Source organism: Atractosteus spatula, chromosome 12 (genome assembly GCF_055471065.1).
Source record: "Atractosteus spatula isolate fAtrSpa1 chromosome 12, fAtrSpa1.hap1, whole genome shotgun sequence".
Taxonomy (NCBI): Eukaryota; Metazoa; Chordata; class Actinopteri; order Semionotiformes; family Lepisosteidae; genus Atractosteus; species Atractosteus spatula.
Genome location: NC_142717.1, coordinates 10270874 through 10292439, shown reverse-complemented (window position 1 = coordinate 10292439; position 21566 = coordinate 10270874). Strand labels below are relative to the sequence as shown.

Below are 21566 nucleotides of genomic sequence, written 5' to 3'. Positions count from 1 at the left end.
TTGCACAATGCACAAGGGTCCAAGATAAATGAAGTTAATTATAAAATACTGTTCCTGGGAAGCTGGGAGAATAAAACAATGCAATTTGCTTTTGGTTCCAACCCCTACAGTGACTTGATGGAGGAACTAGGCTTCTGCAGTCTACAAAGTATCTGCAGAATTAATCAGTAGGTGCTGGGTTTTGTCTTAAGGCGCATAGAGCTTTCAGACAAAAGAACTAGAAGATGGCTTCTCAGCCTGTCTGAAGTCACTCCTTTCTCTGCCCGTACTCTCCCTGCAGTTGACTGAAGCACTGGCATTCAGCCTGAAGGGTGGAAGAGCACAAATGTGGAAGCCACACGGATGCCCTATTGAAGTCCACTGTATGGCAAAGGTGATTGAAGCCCTTTGTGGGGGGGAGACTTCTGTACTTTAATTCAGCATATTTCTTCCCCCAAAACTGGTAACCAGAGAAGTGTGGGACTGCTTATAGAACCTTCTAAAAGAAGAACACATGCACTCCTTTGATGTACATTAATGTACAGTATAGTGTTTCAACAGGAAGAGTTTTAGCAGACATTCTGCCCTGGAATTTGAAAAGATATTGTAGATTTATTTTTGACAAGTTCTTCATTTAAAGCAAAATTGAACATTATTAATGATGCCTTGCTTTAATAATACTCTGAAGCACTAAATGTACCATTATTTCTCGTAAGCCAATTTGAAATATCTGCTTTATAACACAATTGTATTAATAGAATGGTTTTTAGGGTGCCCTACTGAGAATTGTAATACTGTTTTCATTTCAGTTTCTAGGAAACGAAGTAATAAAATGTCTGTCTACGGTTCATCAAACAAATTAGCCACCTGTAGCAGTACTTTTTAAAATTTGTAATTCATGGCTTTTAAATGATAATGTTAATGGAGATTTTTGATAGTCAGCAGTCGAAAATCAGTACGTAATTAGCACCCTGCTCTCGTTAGGAGGTGCTCAGTTACCGCAGTCAAAACAATTCAGTCTTATCTAGCTGTGATCTGTTTAATTGAGTGCTCGTGAAACTATTTAAATATGCACAATAAATATCTATATATATATGCATATCTATATGGTGAAGTCCCAGTAGATCTTGTAGTTGCTGTGTTGTTGACAGACGATCCTTTGTGAGGTGTTGAAAATGATTTTTAAGTTTAAGTGGGTTTGATTTTACAGATCAGATTTCACAACGACCTCTTTCTTTTTTAGAATGGATTATTTTTGTGTCGCTTCAGGAAGACAGACATTTACTGTATCTCCACCCTGGCCCCAGTGTAGCCTGTATTTTGTGTCTGATTTAGTACAGCTATAATAATTGTTTCTTGGTAGCTCACCAACATCCTTTTTTGGCTCTGATCAAACGCAAAGTTAAGAAAGCAGTCAAACAGATAGTAATCAAACAGAGAAAGAGATTTGAAAGATTCACCTCCACCCTCCACTTCTAATGGCACAGATACCCCATTAGAAACCGTAATCGTAGGCATATTACAGATTGGGCTCAGTGACTTTTCTTTCTAATCCTTTTTTGAGCTGGAGTCAAGGGAAGGATTTTAATTGCAGGGAGAAGTTCTGTACATCACATTTCAGACCTTAGTTGCCTGATTCAGGGATTTTTAGCTTTTCTTTCTTAAGTGGTACTAAACCATTAAGGATTAATCATGTGCTATTGCCATTAAGCCACTGAATCTGAAATTAAAACTTTTTTTATCATTCTGTGAAAGCTTTAATAACATTTTTTTATAGAAAAAAAATGTAAAAATCAAATATTACTAGAAAATCTTCTCAGCTGAATGTTCTGTTGGATTGGGAGCAATATTTTAAAGCACAATCTGTAGTAATCAGAGTTGTGGTACAGATTAACACAATTTAAAATATATACAATACACTGTTGGGAAAAAAGCACTGAAATGGAAGCATTTTCTTTAAAATGATGTTTTAATTATGATGTGATTTACTGCAAAGTCTAAATCTCTAAACAATAAATATTGTTCAAAATATTCAGTTTCATGCATGGACACGTGTCTGTTTCCTGGTATGTGCCTGTGTTTGCTTTTAAGTATGAAAAGAGGAGTTAAATTATTCTGAGTTCAGCTGTCAGTGGAACTATTTCACACTCTATGCTGTATAAGTTCTCTTGAAATGCATTATTGGTTCATAGAGTGGAGACTGGAGTTTTAAGGTACCCGGTGTACAGGTCAGACTGGTGGACAAGCTCAAAAAGTGCTGTTGAATTTAAAGAAAGATGAGCCTTGCGGAAACACAAAGCAGTGACCGTAGCTGCGAAGCTCTGTCTGCTATAACGAAGCGTTGCATTAAAGGATTGCCAAGTAATTGTTTTTTATTTATTTAGGTATAAAAATAGTTATACACATTAACCTGCTTATCTGTCACACCTCTTAACCACTCCCAAAGATATTACTTTCATTTTCATGTATTTTACTGTTCTGTGAGAATCTTAGCTGGGTCAGTAAAGGCAAATTTCCTTGAACTTTTGCCTTTGCTCTTTTTTATAGAGGAGGAAAGCCGAGTCTCATAATGTGATGCAGTGGGAGCTGTGAAGAACTGTATTTTATTTCCTGTTGGCTGATACCATATATTTTAATTCCAACCACCTTCTGGTTTGATTTCTTTGAACCAGTCGACGCTGAGTTCAGGGTTCAAAGCTTTTGAATGTATTTTTATGAAATGAAGGATTCTCAAGATACAAATACAAACGTTTTCTTTTTCTGAAACTTAACCTGTAGAAAACGTAATGTTCAGACCTGTTTTACAACAGGTTTTCTCTATTTGAGTAGACAAAGCTTCCCTCCATTTCGGCTTCAAGTTATTGTTGTGAAGAGGAAGGCTGTGCTTTCTTCTCCCAGGGAGAGTTTTAAATTACGTGTGTAGCAACACATCCCCTAACCCTTTTGAATCAATTTTGCATGGTACGTTGTCTTTTGGCATGCATATCTCCAATGATTGATGGCTGTATGGTTTTTATGCCTTAGAACCTGGAGTGTATATTTATATGTGTGCAGTCTTACAAAACCACATCATACATTAGGACTACTTATAAAATACAGAGTTGTTACACTTATAGTTAGGAACAGAAGGAACCAATTCTCCTCCTTTCGATAGTCATAGTTAATTTGTATTTTAAAATATCAAGACAAAATTCTCTTTTGAAATGTGTGGCCTGAAGCATTTCTTGTGCTCTTGGTCCCTGTAATTCTGTTGCCTGAAGCAACAAAACAAAACTGTCTAATCGCTTTAGAAGTAAATCTGGAGATAATATTGGTGCGAGAAATGCTGTGAATTGTGAAGCTACCTAAAAGACTATGCAATGATGTGGTTTAGTTCATTTCCCACAGATTTCAGAACGGGGAACCGCTTTTAGTTGAGGCTGCCAGTTGTGAAGTGGTGATGCTCTGTGTCTAGTGCTGAATTTACTGTTTAAGATAAGAACGTTTTTTTTTATTCATCTGGTTGTAATGGGCTGTCTTGTCATCGGAAGCTAATGGACTTCCAGTGATGTGTGCCTTTTGTTTATGTGTGTGTCTCATTCTCTTTCCCTCCCTCTCCGTCATCCTCTCTCTTCCTCCCTCTGGCTTTGAATGAGAGACAAAGACCCCCCCCTCTCATTTCCTCTCCCTCTCTCCCTCATTTTGAGCTTGTCCACTTACATTATGAACAGGTTTGCAGCAGAGCAAGCAAAACGGCATAGTGCTAAGTGGGATATTGTTGTTTAGCTGTGATTAAGGGTGCAAAATGCAATTGCTTTCACGTTGCTGAGATTCACAAATCTTTTCCGGAGACAAGACCATAAGGATTACACATTGCACCAACTATAAGGACTAAATCTGAAAGCAATTTGTGTTTTAATGGAAGGACTTTACCACGGTAAGCATAATCCTTTTCTGCTTGTTTTTATGCAGATGTCCTCTTGCAGTTTAAATGTTGATAGATTGTGCATTTTTTAAGTAGGCTTTGAAATGGTATAGCTCCCATGCCTGTAATATGAAGTATTGTTTTATATTGCTTGTGTATGGATGTTTGCAAGCTTTCACTTTTGAATAACAGACACACTGCAGCACCATACTGTATCAACAGCTCCATCATAATCCCTTTAATGAATGTAAAGTATTGTAGAAATATAATTTAATTTATTTTATAAAATACTTCAAAGCAAATGGCATAGTTGTTGTACAGTATATAAGTAATTGACAAGTATAAAATTTCTTAGCTTTGGATGCCTGTAAAAATAAATTTCTTTCCTTTTTTAAAAAAAAAGTATTTTTCTGGTTGATTGATAGAAATCTCTCTGACAGTATCTTTTTTTATCAAGGTAGGTGTGTAACACAATCTTATTTCAGAGAAATAAGGTGTAACAGAAGACACTGTAAATGTTACGTTTCTAAGACGGGCCTGAAATATCTTCTTTCTTGTATGACCTGTTTTGCTCTGTTTTTTTTTTATTTTTGTTAGAGATTTGGGCTATGAGAATATTATAATCTGTTTTTAATATACCTTTCGGCTCTAAAGCACTCTTGAGCAAACAGGAAAATAATGGTGGTCAGGAAAAACTGTGCAGTCCAGGTCTACTTTTTCTTCTAAACCTGGTTAAGATGTGTTGCAAATTCTATCGCTTTAAAAGTGATATTGTTAGTCACCAGCACATAAAGTTATTTTTGTGTTTAATTGGCAGACATTTTGTGATCCAATATGGGCCCAATTTTACTTTTATTTCTTAATGTACATTTTCTGAATATTAATGTTAGTTGCCTTCATAAGTCAGCCCCTCACACAGTGGTTCACACATGGGAATAGAGAGAGCCACGAAAAAAATCTTTAAAGCAAAACGAGTCCTTCTCAGCACTGCAAAAACACAGGTATGCTTTTGTACAATTGCTGTACAAAAAGAGGATTTTTTTCTTTTATGATCAGAATGATAACTGACACCCTCTTGTAACCATCTCTTGTGGCCTCTGAGAATGGCAAGCTAGTAAAGGCAAAGTGCACACACACAGCCCTTTTGGCCAAGATGCTGGATCTCCTTTGTGTGTGTGTGAGTGAATTTGTGAGCAGGTGCTAGGACCCTGGGGAATTTCTACCGGCTGCCTCCCCTGCGTTCTGCCATGCACGCTTCAGTGTTGCTCTCTGTCTTGGCCTCTTTGTTTGACAATGAGAACCCGACGGCCTTGTGCCGCGCTGAAAGTCGAAACGCGATGGGACTGCAGCCAGCTGGTCTTGAGAAGCTCCTTTGGAAAAGCAGAGGAGGGCATCATCTGTGTCTTAGCTGTTCCCTATTACTTTGCCTTGTTGCATAAAAGCTGCCTTTTGCTAATTCCTGTCAAATCCCCTCTTTTCATCTAAAGGTGCCTGTAAGTCATGCACATTGTTTTCAAACTCTAACTGTGGCATGAAAATCTTTTGAGAGTTATGCTTCCAGTCTAAACTCTACTTTTTCTTCTCCTTCAAGCCTCAAGGGCAGTTATTTAATGTAGAAAAACTGGAGTCAAATGCTTTTTTATCAGTTTCTGCACAACCCGTTCCTTGTTTAGAGCAAGGCTAATACACAGGCTGCCTGCTTGTGTTGTGTCCTGAGCACCTGGCCTATAGATGATCACGAGTGGTGAAAATGAAACTGAATTTTAGATTTATATTGCGAGTAACATTGAAAAATGATAGTGTTACGATGTAGCCTGATCTTATCAGATGCCAGACAGTAAGGCTGGGTTTAGTCAGTAATGGAATAGGAGACTGCCAGGGTAATCACGATTGCTTCTGCAAATGGAGTTGGTGGAAAGGTGGGGGGCGCTCTTTTGGACTGAAATCTCCAAACCAGTTCGCCAGGATAGTGACCAGGAACACTGGGCTGTACATGGTGCTGTTCTCCAGGTGATCAACCTAGGACCTAACTAATTGGTGCATTAGAGATTTAATGGCATGTTAACATCACTATTCATTCAAAAGACTGCAAAATTCCATTCTGACATTCTGAAAGCTAGCACTGCTTGAGCTATTTGTATACCGAGTGGACAGATATTTATTCAAACCACTGCAAACAGAACATGAAAAGTACCTCGGAAAATAAGATCACAAGATAAGTGAAAGATGAGAGGTGAGCATTTGGTTTTGCGCGGTATTGCCTTTTGGGCTGTTTAGTAGCTTAATAATTTTTTCTGGCCCTCAAAAGGAGCCCAGTTCCATGGATCTACAACTCTTTGTGTAAAGAAGTAGGATTTTCTCTGTCTTAATGAATTCCCTTAGGCTGCAAGGTTTCCTCACTTTCTTGTATCACTAATAAGCCTGAAGTGCTACACTTTTTGACCTTGTATAAACCCCTTAGGACTCTGTAGTCTTCGATCAAATCTTTTCTGAAATTTTGTTTTGTTCTAGAGTGAGGAGGTTTAGCTACTTTAACATATGATCGTATGATTTTTAGAATGATCCAGAGCTTCCAAATTATATGACAGGAGGAGCAGAGGACATATTTTAGGATTTAACATATGCAGGATTTCCTTTAACATTTTTCTATAATAAATATGGAAACACTTGATGGATTCATCATATATTAGATATTCAGAAATGAATAGCTTTTAGTTTTGAAGACTATAAATTAGTACACACTAGATCATTTTAATTGTAGTTATTCAGTGTTTAATGTTGCTGGTAATTTGCTTGCATCCTCACATTCTGTCAAAAGACATCCTGTCTCAGTAACTGTACTGCTACAGGTAAAAGAGAACAACTCCGGGTTACCAGTTAGCAGTCTAATTTTAGAATTTTGCCTGAGAACAAGATTAGGATATTCCAATTGTCCAGTCATTCACACAGACATGGGCTGTGCTGCAGTTTAATTACTTTTCATGATATATCTCTATATTGTTGATATATCTCTATATTGTCTATATTGTTGATGGAGCTGCTCACACAGACAGCTTGAGCAGCAGGTGTTACAAGATGCTGCCAGACAGAGGCTGTCTAAATGAGACCCACCCTCCTTCAATGGTGGAGTTAGTGAAGTTCTACAGAACTGACACGCTGACATATGGGCATGACCAGTCAAAGCTGGTATGAAAGAGGACCATCTGTAATGTAGTATTATCAGCCTATTAAAACAAGGTTATCATGACTAGAGGAGACCCCAAAAGGTAGTTTGCAATTTTAACTGTTTTAATCACATCATTGATGTCTGGATTCTGGAGTTCATAAAAAAAGGTTTGTCAATCAGAAGTGCATTGACCAAATTCAGATTCCTTCAGCTCTACATAAAATCTAAAGCTTATGTTAATGGCAATATAACATTGAAAGTTCTCTCACGGAATGTTGTTATATTGGAAATTCCATTTTGTGTTTACTCTGTTGCACGCAGCGATACAGTTGACCCAGAAAACAACAAGGAGGTAGACATGAGTCACTGTTGAAGTTTCAATATGTGGCTTCAGTTTTGACTGGCAGTTGAGTGCTGGTGGACAGCTAATGGAACGAACTGTATGCTGATTTTAATGCTGAGGTACTTTGGGATCAGTGTCAAAAGACGCTGTATTTAAGTGTCGCACTGAATCGGTCATCCCTGTGCTTCCTTCCTCTTTTCTTTTCTAGCCAGTGAATAATCGCCTCTTTCAAAACATGAATCTTTGAATTGGAAACCGGCCTGGGAAAACTGAAGGAAATCCTAAAATGGAAACAAAGGCTGCTGATTTCTGCAGTACTGTTATACATGGAACAATCAAGTTTTATTCATGTTGCAGCACTTGCAATAGCTTTTCCGGTATCAAGAACACATTTCCAAATGTTGCCATTGTGAAGAAATTTCCAGCATAGTTGAAAATGTTTTGTTTTTGACAATTGTTACCTTCCTTTGTTTATTGACACATTTTAAAACCGTCAGTATTACATTTGGTCTCCATTGTAAAGCTCATATGCATTGTACAGTGGAACAGGTGTCTGTCCTTCAAAGCCTGTCTATCCGAAACACAAGCTGAACAACGGAAAAAGCAATGTATAGAAGACAGGAAGTAACCTAACAATCTAGACTTCTCATTGTTACATTTTTTGGTTTAAGGTTTATTTTTCTTAACTCTGTTCTTGAGGTGAGTCAAAAGCCAAGAATTCACTCCGCAAATGTTGCCTGCTTCCTAAATTTTAATCTAGTGCTATACCAAACAAGCCAATATAAGTCACATAGGGCTGTGCTGTTGGTGTTTGAGATAAGGAGTTTAATAAGGATTAAATAATATTTAAGAATTTAAATGAGCTTCTCTTGCAAAGGAAGACAAGGTTTCTAATCACTTAGTTTGCTTGCTACTACAAAATTATTATCCCAGTGTTCTGATTTTTATTTCCTATAGAACATTTATCACGTTTTATTATATTTAACATTTGAATATATTTTATATATATACATTTCTTTTTGGTTTCTAATAAATTGCCACAATAAAGTGCATGGTTACAATTTTTAACAATGAGCTAAGTGTGATGGAATGAAATTAGACATGAACTCAACTGAAATGCTCCACAAGAACCAGGACCTCAGCTAAGAACATCTTCCATTTTATGGCTAGCTACTTTTTACATTTTTGCTAAATTTACAGTGTTTTCTTGCTCTTTTTTAGCTTGCTTTTTAGGCCTTCTGAATAGTGTGATGTGTAATGGCAAACCCTGTCTGGTACCACTGGTCTTATTTCTCTTTCAATTCTCTAATGATATTCCCTTCACATTTTTTCCTCAATTGTATTTTTTTATTCAAACTGTTTCAGTTATGAGACGCTATAAAACTGGCATGACTGAGTCTTTTAGCTGCTAGATAGGACACTGCTGTGTCTTCAATTCCAGGCAATAATTCTTTCATTCAGTACATCCTGAGCGACTTGACAGGATGTCTGGTGATGTTATCAAGATGCAGTGCTGTCAGCCTGTCCACTGTTTTGGTACAATACTGTGCTCTGCCATTAAAGGCTACAGTATAAAGTTTAATCATCTTCTCTGAAGCAGAGTTGGCTCTGATGTGTCATCCTCTTCTCAGTAGTTTTTAATTTGTATTGGAGATTAGTTAAACAAGATGTTTTTTTAAACACTCCATTATGTATGACGTTTTTTGGCTACTTTTTGTTTCTAATGCTTAAGTTTGTTTTTATTATATTTTTACCTTAAACTGACTTTTAGGCGATTAAAGTTTCCTTGTATAACTTTCTTACAGAGACTCAACCAAGCTTGTAGGAGAATAAGCCACTGAGCCAATTCAAAACATAAGGATGATTACAAATGTGAAAAATCCATCTGAGACATTTATCTTGTTTGGTTCCTAGCAAATTCATTTAAACGAATTAATCCAAGTTTCTCATCCAGCCATTTTTTGAAAGAATTCGAGGAATCTACTTCAACAACAAATTTGGGCAGGCTGTTCCATACTCTCACAACTCTTTGCTTAAAACTTAAATATTTTTAGTATAGTTATTATAGTTTCTATTAGTGTCCTTTGGTTCCTGCTTTACTGTTGATTCTTCTGTAGATGTCCAATATATTGACTTTGTCTATTCCTTTGAGGATGATGAAGGATTGAATCATGTCCCTTTCATTTCCTTTCTCTGTGTAAGAATTCTGTTTCTTTAGCCTGTCAGGGTTGGACATTCATTTGAGTCCAGTAAGATAGTAAGATATCTGCTTGCTCCTTTCTGGACTGATTTCAGAGTAGTAATATCTTTCTGGTAACATGGTGACCAAACTTGTATATTATTCAAAGTCTATTATTTCTAGTTGATTGTACACTTGTAAACAATATTTTCCACTTCCAACTATAAATCCTGGTACTGTTTGCCTTTTTATTGCTTTCTCAGGTTTTTTTCTCCATTATTGCTGTTGCTTTTCAAAGGAATTGATGATTTAACAAGACCTGCCTCTTCTAAATTCGTTTTGACTCATTCCCTAGAACAGAGGTCTTCATCCCAGGAGCCTCAGTCAGCTTCATAGATAACCTTTAAATCATCAACCAACATGAGTTAAACAGGTGGTGTGTTCAATTAAGTAATTTAGAGGTTATTTGGAAGAACACAGAATATCCTTAAGATCTCAAGGACAAGTGTTTCCTTCTTTGAAACCTAGTTGGTAATGTTTAAATAACAGGTGATTTTTTTTTGTAATCTTTAAGAATAACTGGATTTGAGCTCTCCAGAACAAGGTTTGGAGAAGCCTGCTGTAGAATAATGAATTGAGGTGCTCAGCAAACTCCCTCATGGGAGTATTTAAATAACCAGACAAACTATCACTTTTTGGATTTATGTTCTTAAGTGGATTCTAGAACCTTGATCTTTTAAGTGCTTTTTGTCAAATTGGGTTTTGAAATTTGAAGCAAATAAATTATGAACTCAGACTGTCCTTGATCAATGTTAGGTCAACCCGATTAATAACAAAGATGAGGTTTAGTGGCATTGTTAGGGAATGATAGCATGCCAGGAAGAAAGTGTTTTGAAGAAAGTAAGTCATGTGATTTGCAGTGATTTGTTTTTTTTTAGATCTGGAAAGGTGATTTATGAAGTTAATCAGAAAGAATTACAGATGCAAATCTCAGAAGAAACTGTAGGATTTGCATATGTAAAAGATCATGTATATATGATGTTCTGTTTGGAAGGGGTTATTTGAGTGGTTTGTATGGATGTTAACTGTGGTTCAATGCAAGAAGTCACTTTGCAGGCATGTTGTCACTTAGTTCTGCTACTCTAGAGGGCGCTATACTATTTGTGGCTATCCTCTACATTGAGAGGTGGCGAAATTCCATATTGTTCTACAGAAGCATCTTTTTCAATACAGTACTTCCAAAACACATACTGTACGTTCATAAATATTTCATTAATGCATAGGCCTACTTTCAGAAACACTGGGAGCATGCTGTTTGTTCTGCAGTGGCAGTTGTCACTTCTCATGTGCTGGAACATTTGGTGTTGGTATTCGTGTTGTATCAGTGTTCAAAATGTCAGTATTAAAAGCTGGCAGACTGAAATTGTAAAATGTTTCCTCTCATTGTAAACATTATGCCTTTATTTATGCATACAGTTTTTTCATATAATTTGTCCACACATTTTGTATATTGAAAATATATAGCTAGAAAATCAACATTGATTTTGCAAAAAAAAAGCTGATCATTGTTCATTATGCATGCAGGAGACATTGCCATCAAGTTCTGCCAGAACCATTTTCATTCAGAAGTCAGTGTTTGAGTTTGCTAAACACAGGGCAAAGCACCAACTTTATCAGTTTATGTAGTCTGAATACTACTGGATTTTCAGATAGTTTTTTGTATCCAATAAATCTGCGCTGTAATTAAGCAAAAGTTGAATGTTATTTCTTCATTTTGCATCAAGTTTTTTTCCTTTATCACTGCAGTTTGTACATTTCATCATATTGCAAAAGTTTTACAATATTTACTGTAAAGGGAGTTCATCCTTTAAACATATACACTTCCTAACTGTCATGAGCAATGATTAAACACTTCCAGAGAAATTTTGTAAAAACACCAAGAGCCACTCCTGTCTCAGAATAATGAGTTTAGGGTTTTGGTGACTTCAATTTTTCAATCAGATCATCTTGATTTATACAAGTGACAAACAAAGACTGTTTGACCTTTTCAAAAGCAAAGTGAATGTTGCGTTTGAAACTTAATGTCACACATAGAGCCAAGGAAGTAGATCAGTAGTACCATTTGGATGTAAATGAAAGTTTAAAATTGATCTCATAAGATACTGTGTAATAAAGGTAAATCACATTTATTTTACATTTGCAACAAAATAGTGAGCTGTAACTGGAAAGAATGGAAAAGCAGTTGCAAAGGAGAAATGACAAAAGGAGAGGTTTTTAAGTACTTTGTTCTGCAGAATCTTAAAATTAGGTCTATATTTAGCTTTTGTGTAGTCTTAATTATTTTGAATACTGAAGGTTATATCTAACAAAAAGTTACAAAATAACCTTAAGACATGGTTCATCTGGTATACCTACAGAATATCACATGAGACTGCAGGGTTCCTGTAAAAATGCTTTTGATAGCTATTTGTAAATTATCCATAACCCACTCCTTATATATATACTGTATATCGCTTACGGCCACACCACCTTGAGCACACCCGATCTCGTCTGATCTCGGAAGCTAAGCAGGGTCGGGCCAGGTTAGTACTTGGATGGGAGACCCCCTGGGAATACCAGGTGCTGTAAGCTTAAGGGCGGTGTGGTGGCTCTGTGGCTAAGGATCTGCGCCTGTGGCTGGAAGGTTGCTGGTTCAAATCCCGCGGCCGGCAGAGGAATCCTACTCTTAACCCTAACTGCTCCAGGGGATCTGTATAAATGGCTGACCCTGCGCTCTGACCCCAAGCTTCTCTCCCTGCCTGTGTGTCTCATGGAGAGCAAGCTGGGGTATGCGAAAAGACAAATTCCTAATACAAGAAATTGTTGTTATATTCACCAGTCAGTGGGTACGTGCAAAAGTGTTCGATTTTCTGCTCAGTTATTCCCCTCAAAAGTACGGTAAACTGAAACATCAAAATATATTTTCCAGTGTTGACATGCTGTACGGTGCAGTTGATTCCCGAGTCCCCCACTGGGAACAGCAGTGCCAGGAGTGTGTATTGTAGGGTTTCTGCGGGAAGGTGGCAGTGCTGTTTGTGTGAGTGTGCCAGCTCCTGTCTGTGCTAAGTGCTTCACAGCTAGGTGGCTGTCTTTGCACAGGCTTTAGACAGTGTTGCAAACTTGTTAGTACTGCGGATCTTATTTCTTTTTTTTCTTTTTTCACAGATATTTCAAGAATTTCCTTCTACACAGGTGAGTGTCTATGGACTATAAAGGTTTTCATTCATTTCACGAGACTGTTAAAAATTTTCCTGGCCTAACTAGCCTATGTCCAACACCACATAAACAAGATGGCTTGGGAGAGCACAGCTTAGCTTTAAAAATGTAGAATTTATTTTAAATAAAGCATGATGTTGTCCTCTCAGGAGGACATAATTCCCTATTTTTAAATTCTAGATGTGGTGGATCTTTCCTTTTCTCAATTTCACCTTTGTCTAATTTTTAATGCAATCTTAAATCATTACTCTTCCGGAAAGAGTTGATAAACACTCGGTTTTAGCAGAGAAAGAGAAAATATTTTATGAAAGACGAAAATTAAATTTGGTGGATTCTGTGTGTCCACCAGTGCTAAACTTTGTTTCTATTTATTGGCTCATAAGCATCTTGCAAGGGTTGTGGAAATTTGTGGATAGAGTATTGTTAAATGTGTTATGGGTGCTTGATTCAAGCCTTTGTGAATCTATCACCCAAGGGGATTCATCTGTTGTGATGCTTTCAACATCTCATACATTAGTATTGATTGCTCATTGTTTTTTTATATACACTTTTGAAATGTTTCCTAACTAGGAGGTAGTATACTGTTCTGTTGAGCAGTCTTGTTCCCATTATTCTATGGTGGTGTAAATATTGCTTTATATTTGCTGCTACTGAAGAGGCCCTGCCTCTGAATACATTTTAAGGAATTTTTTTAAAGAAAAAATACATCATCTTGCCATTTTATTTGGAAATAGCCCTGTATGTTACCAGGGTAAAAAGGTTAGTCTAAGAGAGGGGTAGCTTTTTTTATTAAAAAGGAAAGTGCTAAGACTAAATTCAAATATAAAGACATGTACATGCACAGTCTGTAATCCTTTGTTGTATTTTGAAATGCTGTCCTTACTTGGTCGTGTTATACTGTACCTGCCTTGAATCGATTGCATTTAAATGAAAAGGAATTCTCTGCGTGGAATAGAGTTGGGAGGAGTCCCCACCTTGTATCCTGCACTGATCACAGCTCGGAAGCTAAGTAAAGCCAGGTCTGATCAGTAACTGAGACAGGAGTGGTGTTGGTGGGCCAGCACTCTACTGGCTGGACAAGTGCCAACGCTGTAGTATGGTGACCGGACATCCTTCAGATCCGGACTGCCTAGTCATTACAGATGCCATGGTAGAAATGTTAACTCTGGTGTCTTTCCTAAATTCCACTCTGGGCTAGCACACTCTCTCCTACGTAACGTTCCACTTGATTTAATTGGTGAGGTAAATTCTAGCTTTCCTACCTGATCTACTGTGTAATGAGGCTTCTGGCGCACGGTGGCTGTCATGCATCACTTGGATTTCTGCTGCACTTCAGGGGGGTGTTATACATGATGGATGCTGAATGTACAATTCTTTTTTTCACTCCTTAAAAAGTGCTGTGTAAATGCATTAAAAAAATAGTGCTTTAGTATGCTTCCTGGCCTCCACAGAGAATTGTTTCTGCATCCTCAAACATAGGAGCATGTTAGGATTCTCTTGCTAACTACAAAGCGTTCATAGCCTCTGCATTAGTTCTGTGCAGCCAGACAACAACAAAAGCCCGTGCTTGAAAAAAAACCCAAGAACAGTTTTAAACACTTCAGTTTACAGCAGCATTGAAATTTAAGTAGTGCAGTGCTTCATGTACAGTATTTCAATGAAAAGCTTTTGCTTCTTGTTATTCTGTTTGCCTTCCATGCCGTTCCACCATACATTTGTCTCGGAGATGGACTGTCAAATGAGCAGAGATGCACAGTAACGTCACACTGGATCCTTCACATGTGAAGCAGTTGCAGTGAATATTAAGCAGCTGTGTGGGAAATTCTAAACACGTTGCTAATTCTGAGGTGGTGAAAGTTTAGTATTTTAGGACATTTAGTATATCTGCTGCATAGAGAACATGTTTGCAAGAAATATAATTCCCTATTCCCTGAGATTAGGCTACTTACTGGAGTACAAATGTAAATGTCTACTCATTTATCTTCTTGACACCCCATCCACTTTCCACAAGACACTGCAGTGGTTGCGACCCCCTCTGTGTGCAAGTGTTTCTAAAGCCTCAGGCCAGAGACTTGGAGGTGAAGGACAGAGCAGCGGGCTGTAGGGACAGCAGGGTCTGTATAACCATCACACGTCTACAGGGCACACAGCAGCTCTCTGGCTACTCCCCAGAGCCGAGTCTCGAGTACCTGAGAAGAGAGTGGGGAGTGGAGAAACAGTTCTGTGGCCTATAAATAAATCAGATGCTGTCTTGATTAATGGTTTTGCTCGGGCTAGCTGGATTATACTTCCGACCACTGCATGAACATGAGCTCAGTTTGTAAGAAAGTTGTTCATAAAATGCTAACATTAATTATCAGGTAATGGACTTCTGCTTGAAATATTACTGATTATCGCAAAATATATAATCAAATGCAAGATGTTCTCTGCTGTACATTCCAGTTTTTTTTAAGATGTGAAAATTGTTCATAACATCTTTTTTTCCTTTTATATTTCCTGCTGCATTACAACATTGACCACTTTGCAGTGCGCCCTGCAGGGGTTTCTCGGAGGATGCAGTCTTGATGAGATACCTAAACCACAAAGCGTGTTTTGTTTTCATTTTGTATTTCTTTCTACCTTTTTTCCCCCAGCATCTAAATGAAAACACCAAAAAATACATTAACCTCTTGGCTTGAATTTTTATTTTTGTGTAATAAGTGCTCATATTTTAGGAATCCTTTCATAGAAAGATAACTTTAAATTGTTGTACAATTATATTTACAGGCAGTGAGACTAAAGTCCTGACTGTCTCTGTACGTCTTGAATATTTTGATAATATTAGGGTGTCAAATGATTGTTTTATGAAAGCTTGGTGTACTGTATATAATGTGTTATTAGATACAAAAATATCAGTTTTAGATATTTTTCAACAATGATGAATGTGATAAATTCATCAGCTTTATGTAAGAATTCAGCTTTAACCTGAAATCAAGTTCAAGGACAAAAGAGTTTTATGTGTGGTAAAACTCAAAAGAGCAGTTCTGTTTTTCATTCATGCAAAGGAAACCTTTACAGAGTGTGCACTTTGAATGTGGCTGAGATACAATTTTTTTAAAGGCACACAATTCAAACCTCCCTCTTTGGAAAACAGTCTCTGGATGACGTCCACCTCAATTCTGCTGTCTAATATCTTTTGACTTTACCTTGCTGTCCTGCCAGGCCAGAAACCCTGATTTAGTGTTTAGTTTTTTTTTCTGCTGGCAGGATATTCAAGTCCTGACAGGCCTTAAAAGGTTAAAGCAATTCCTAGCTCAATCTTATTGATTGATACTGATTTCATCACTGCATATTTGTTAATTGTTCTGGTATTGTATGCAGCTGTGATGAACACAATGGAATCTGTACTTAAATGATTCCTTAAACCAAGGAAATTAATTCTTATTTATATTCATCTTGACAATAAACTGCTCTAATAACCATTTTGTGGGATACAGAAAAGTACAGGACAAGTTTGGGACAGTTTACAGTCTACACTTTGACAATTTATTAAGAGTGCACTTGGTACATTTTCTTACAGATAATTAATGTTTCCTTACATTGGCAAGGTAAAGTGATGCAAGTCTCTACAAGTCTCTTAAATACTCCTGTAGCTTACCTTGACAAACTTTTTGTGGTTGTCTTAAGTGTTAGTTATTGGTTTTGAGGGTGTTTTAGAAAACCCATTTATCACTCAGTTTATTCCTTGTCTTTAGTTTAATACTCAGTATAATGCCTTTAATGACAGCATTGCAACGGTTTGAAATGAAACAGACCATTAAAATACGATGTATTACAAATGACATCTAAAAACTAGTGTATAGCGATCTACAGTAAGTGAAAGTGCTGTGATCCAGGCATGCTGAGGTTGAGTCTTGGCCGTGTCCTCAGCTGGGCCCCCAACTACCCAAGTAAAATGAGGTTAAGGTGGGGCTAGTTGGCCAGATCTCTTTGGCAAACACAGTGACCTCTTAGGCTTCCTGAGCATATGTAGGTTTGAGGTATTGTCAGTGAAAGAGGTGCCTCTCCTCTAATTGAACCTCCCACACAGGGCTGTGGTACCTGTGTCGTTAAAACACAAGCCGCTCTACACTTCCTCATTCTGTCCTCTCTGAGGTGGCTGAGTTTGTGAGCCAAGATGTGGAAAAATTGGAAAATTTCAAAATGGGGTGGGTGTAATAAAGAAAAAAGCCGTTCTAATTTAACTTTCTTGCAAGGTGATAAGAGCCTAGAGATCATGCCAGACCCTTGGAGCAGAACTGAGTCTAAAATATTGCTGCTTAACCTTACGTATTTAAATTAAAGTCTGGCATACAGTGCAAGCCAGCTGAAAGAGAGAGATGTTCATACATTTCAGTTTAAGATATAAACAGCTGAGTTCAGGACATATTGCAACTTAAGAACATACACCACCAAGGACTGCATTACAAAAAGGCTAGAAAAGACAGATGCATCCATTAGATTCACAGAATCAAACTGGTGAGAGTTTTTTTCTGAATTAATTTGTTTCTGTTTGCAACACGAGGCTGTGATTCAGGATCCGACCAATTTGCAGGACTCACAATCAAGCTTAAGTACTAAATCATAAAGTACAGTAGTGATTCCTCTTCAGAAGGGCTTCAGTGCATCATTTATTCTTACACAGAAATGTAGCTTTGTTTCCCAAGAATGGATGGCCTCTGTAGGGGACATCTGAGATGGTATTCACTGTAAAAAAATGACTTGATTCTTTTGTTGTGAAATAGATTGCTTTATCTCTTTGTATGACAGAAGACATGCATCTACCAGCCAAAGTGACCCTTCATCCCTAAATTTTCAAATAAAAACTAAAACAGGCTACAAGGAGATTGTCGATGGGGACCGATCTATCCTGAAAAAGATTACAAACACGTGCCCAACTCAAGGCAGTCATTAAATGAGATAAAATGATGTGTGATATCTGTCTTCCCGTGTTTGAATTGAGAGAGAATAACTCATCTTATTAAAATAATTCAGGTGGGTAGCTGCGTCAGCATGCGTAGGCTGCAAAGGAACAAGTAATAGGTTTATTCCATGCTGAAAAAAAGAAGAAAGAGAACACAACGTTTCGGCCGTGGAGCCTTCTTCAGGTGTGACCTGAAGAAGAACCCTCACACCTGAAGAAGGCTCCACGGCCCAAACGTTGTGTTCTCTTTCTTCTTTTTTTCAGCATGGAATAAACCTATTACTTGTTCCTTATTAAAATAATGTCATATGACAAGATATCATTTACCCTGTAAAATAAAACCTTTCCCAGGTTCCTTTACCAGGAATTATGGTAGTCTCATGCAGCCTACTGGTCCAGTGACTTGAAACCCACCAGGACTTCCTTTGTGACTGACTGGCAGCTGTTCACCCATAGTGCATTTCTTTTGACACACGACAAGCTTTCTGGGAATATGCAGAAAGTTCAGCATCAACTGGAGAGGTGCATCCTTTGCTGATGTCATCACAACCCTGCAGTCACCTGAGAAGCCCAAGGGTTTTTAGAGTTCCACAGGAAGCCAAGAGAGCTCGGTCTAACTAATTCAACCCCTCACACGAGAATAAAGAGTGCAGCACCTCTTGGATAATCCTGGTCATACACTTAACTTGTGACACCTGACCTGATAATTTGATGATTATTAGAAGCTTCTGTTAAATTTCAGATTTATGATGTAATTTATGGATAAATGGTGCCTATTGCTTTACAGTATGTTGTGCGTTTCAGGTTGATTTCAATATAGTTTTTCTGTAGTTTGAAAATGATCGTTAAACTAGCGTATAAGAAAGTATGTAAACAAGACAAGGATATTCATCCCTTTTTTGCTCGTTTGGTAATCTAGTGGCCAAACAAATCTAGGATTTTGTTCTGTTGTTTCTTGAAGGAGCTCGGAGTTGGGACCATCTGTTGTACTGTATATCAGAGTTATTGCCATATATCATGCTGGCAAACAGAGATGTGCAGTTCACAAATTATTAGTTCTTTTTGAATGAATCAGTAGGGTCGATTCAGGAGTCTTTGGCTGGTTTGTTCATTTGATTCACTAAGTCTTTTGGCCCTGTGAGATGAATTGACCGTCAAGCCTAGAGAGTCATGGCAGGAAATGATTTAAAACTTAAAATCTGTTCCAGACGCAAAGCTCAGAGGATGAAGGGAGTAACTTAGAAACCTGAGCCGGATGCGATATAGTAAATATTAAGCAATCATAAATTGCCAAACTCAATAAAAGCATACATAGACTTTGTATTAATGGACAGTGGGGAATTGAAGGCTGTGTGAAAAATGTATTTTGCCGTTTATTTTAAACAGCTGTATTGATTCAACTTCCCAAAAATTCCTGAATTGCATCAGGCTATAATAATAAACACTAGATATACCTAGTACGAGAGAAAAGCATGATTTTGTCTCTGTTTTTATTATGTTTTAAAGCTCGATGAGGCATTTTTTCCCATTGTTTTCAGTATTAATAATTTAGTGTATAACCCTGGCTTGATAGTTTCAGAAATAAGAATATACATTTTTTATGTTAATGTTTCATTTTCTCCATTTATAATTTATTTCACCCTTAGCTATAGTGAGACATTTGTTTATAAATGACAAATTATTTCCTAGTAGTTCAGCATTTGTTGATTTACAGTATGTTTAGCTGCTTTTTAACTAAGAAAATATTATTGAACACAACAAACAGACTAAACTCTTATCCATTAAACTGTATGTACTGTACTGTCAATATTTTCTCTCCAATTGTCACAAATATAATCTTGTTTCTCAAAATACAATACATATCTTTCCATGTGGAAGAAGGAAAACTACAGGAACTATCGATTTTGCATGATCTTATTTTGCATTTAGTTTGGTACATTTTAAGACTCGTTTCAATAATTTCAATGAATGTGATATTCAGTGGCATTGTGTGATTTGATCTAAATGATTTTTTAGTGGAATAATTAAAATGATCAATTAATATGTTGCTCTAACCCAGTACAAGTTAAAAGAAGGGCCCAAGCAAATATTATAGCAGTTATTCTTTAAGTAGCTAAATTGGATATAAATAACATTAAATAGATTTTAAACAAAACATGTGTGATCTGTAAGAATAAGTGTGGTGCCATTGCAAAAGAAATAAAAGCAGGGTAAAAGTAAATCGATCTTTCCCTGTAATGTGCTTAACGTACCCTTTGAGCATGACTGAGTTTAACACATTGAGTGCACCCTCAGGTTGCTCAGAGCCCTGACGTTTGTGCTCATGAGACACTCCACTTTGCTCGGTGTGTAGAAAAATAAAGGGAACATTGCCCCCAAGCGTTTCATTATCTCTGTCCTAATTTAGACTACCTTTTAGTTTCCAGTTGTGATCCTGTGTCACAGCTCCCGGGCGTGACCCTGTCTTGTACCTCTTAGGATGTTACATACGTGGATCGGATCTCTTCTCAGTCTTCTTTTTCTTGGCCCAGTAGATTTACCTTCTTTAGCCTGCCTGTATACGACAGTCCCCCGAGATCAGGAATCATTCTGTTGTTCTTAAAACTCTTAGGCTATTGTATCCTATTTGTGGTATGGAGACCAAAGCAACAACATATTACTATGCAGGACCTTATGAAAAGCTTTATCAGACTCAAAAAACATCATGTTTGATGTTCTCAGCAGTCCCTCTTCCTTGGTCAACGAAATCTGAACGATAGCTTCGCTTTCTAAATCCTTGTTGTCTGTGTCTTAAGATGACATTGTTTTGTGAGTATTAATCTGATTTAGCTCAAGCTATTGTTTCCATAACTTCACTAATAACAAAAGCAAGGTGTGAGAAATAAGATCTGTAGTTTCCTGGTATTAGGTTTGTCTCCGTTTTTAATAAATTAGTGCAATTCTCCTATTTGTAGATGCAGCCCCCTTCCTTAGTAAGAGTTGAAGTACTGTAGCTAATGGTCTAGGAATAAAATCCCTCATTTCCTAAAGTAGGACTGGGGAAATGTATTAGTTTGAAACCACCGTAGCTTTATAACCTGTGTGCCTATTATTTTAAAATTGCCCAATGCTACTGGATACCCTTCTGTCACATGAAATTACTACTGGTACTTGCAAGACGGTAGAAACACTTAAAGAACTCGGGCATAAGCATCTTCTTAATGATGATGAGTATTTGCCAATGTATATTTTCCTTTTGTGTTTCAACGTGCATGAAGGGCATTTGTTGGAACATAATGGGGTTTGTAACCAGACATTCGCTGCACCATTATTCCCAGTGGGAGTGTTGCATTGCAGAAAACACTCTACTGAATCACCACTGCATTTAAGGCACAGAAATGGACTTACTGTCAGTAAGCATTAGATCATCAGTAATTATTTATATTTCTAACTTTTTCCTTTCAATAGATTTTCATCAGATGGGGTTGAGGTTAGGTAGAAAAATTAATATAGACCTGTGTTTTGATAGTGTTTTTGTGCATATCAGTTCCAATTAGTTTGTAGTTTGTGCACTAATTGCTGAATATGTTTGATTAATTTATCAATCCCCTCATAGTCATTCCTATGTTAGCTTAAGGTAACCAGAAACTGCTGATTCTTAATTAAGTCACTTTTGATGTAATCACATTTTTTAGTTTTTGTCCCATGTGTCTTGTCATGTCTTGGCCTGCCAAAATGCAGTGATAAAGTTTGTTCTGCAGTATGTTGGTGGGTGGTATATTTTATATCACATGACCTCAAGATTCACGAAACAGGCTT

The 21566-nt window shown here is 37.3% G+C and overlaps 1 protein-coding gene and 1 non-coding gene across 8 annotated transcripts in view; both read left to right on the top strand.

The window, feature by feature from the left end:
• Positions 1-21566, top strand: part of ptk2aa (protein tyrosine kinase 2aa) — a 158007-nt gene that overhangs the window by 27802 nt on the left and 108639 nt on the right. For all 7 annotated transcript variants that reach the window (XM_088929407.1, XM_088929406.1, XM_088929405.1 and 4 more), the window contains exon 2: positions 12776-12802. In XM_088929407.1, the coding sequence (XP_088785533.1) occupies positions 12776-12802 (27 nt within the window). The remainder of the gene's footprint in view (positions 1-12775; positions 12803-21566) is intronic.
• LOC148822636 (5S ribosomal RNA) lies at positions 12084-12202 on the top strand. Its single transcript, XR_016093883.1, has one exon. It is a non-coding gene; the product is annotated as a 5S ribosomal RNA (ribosomal RNA).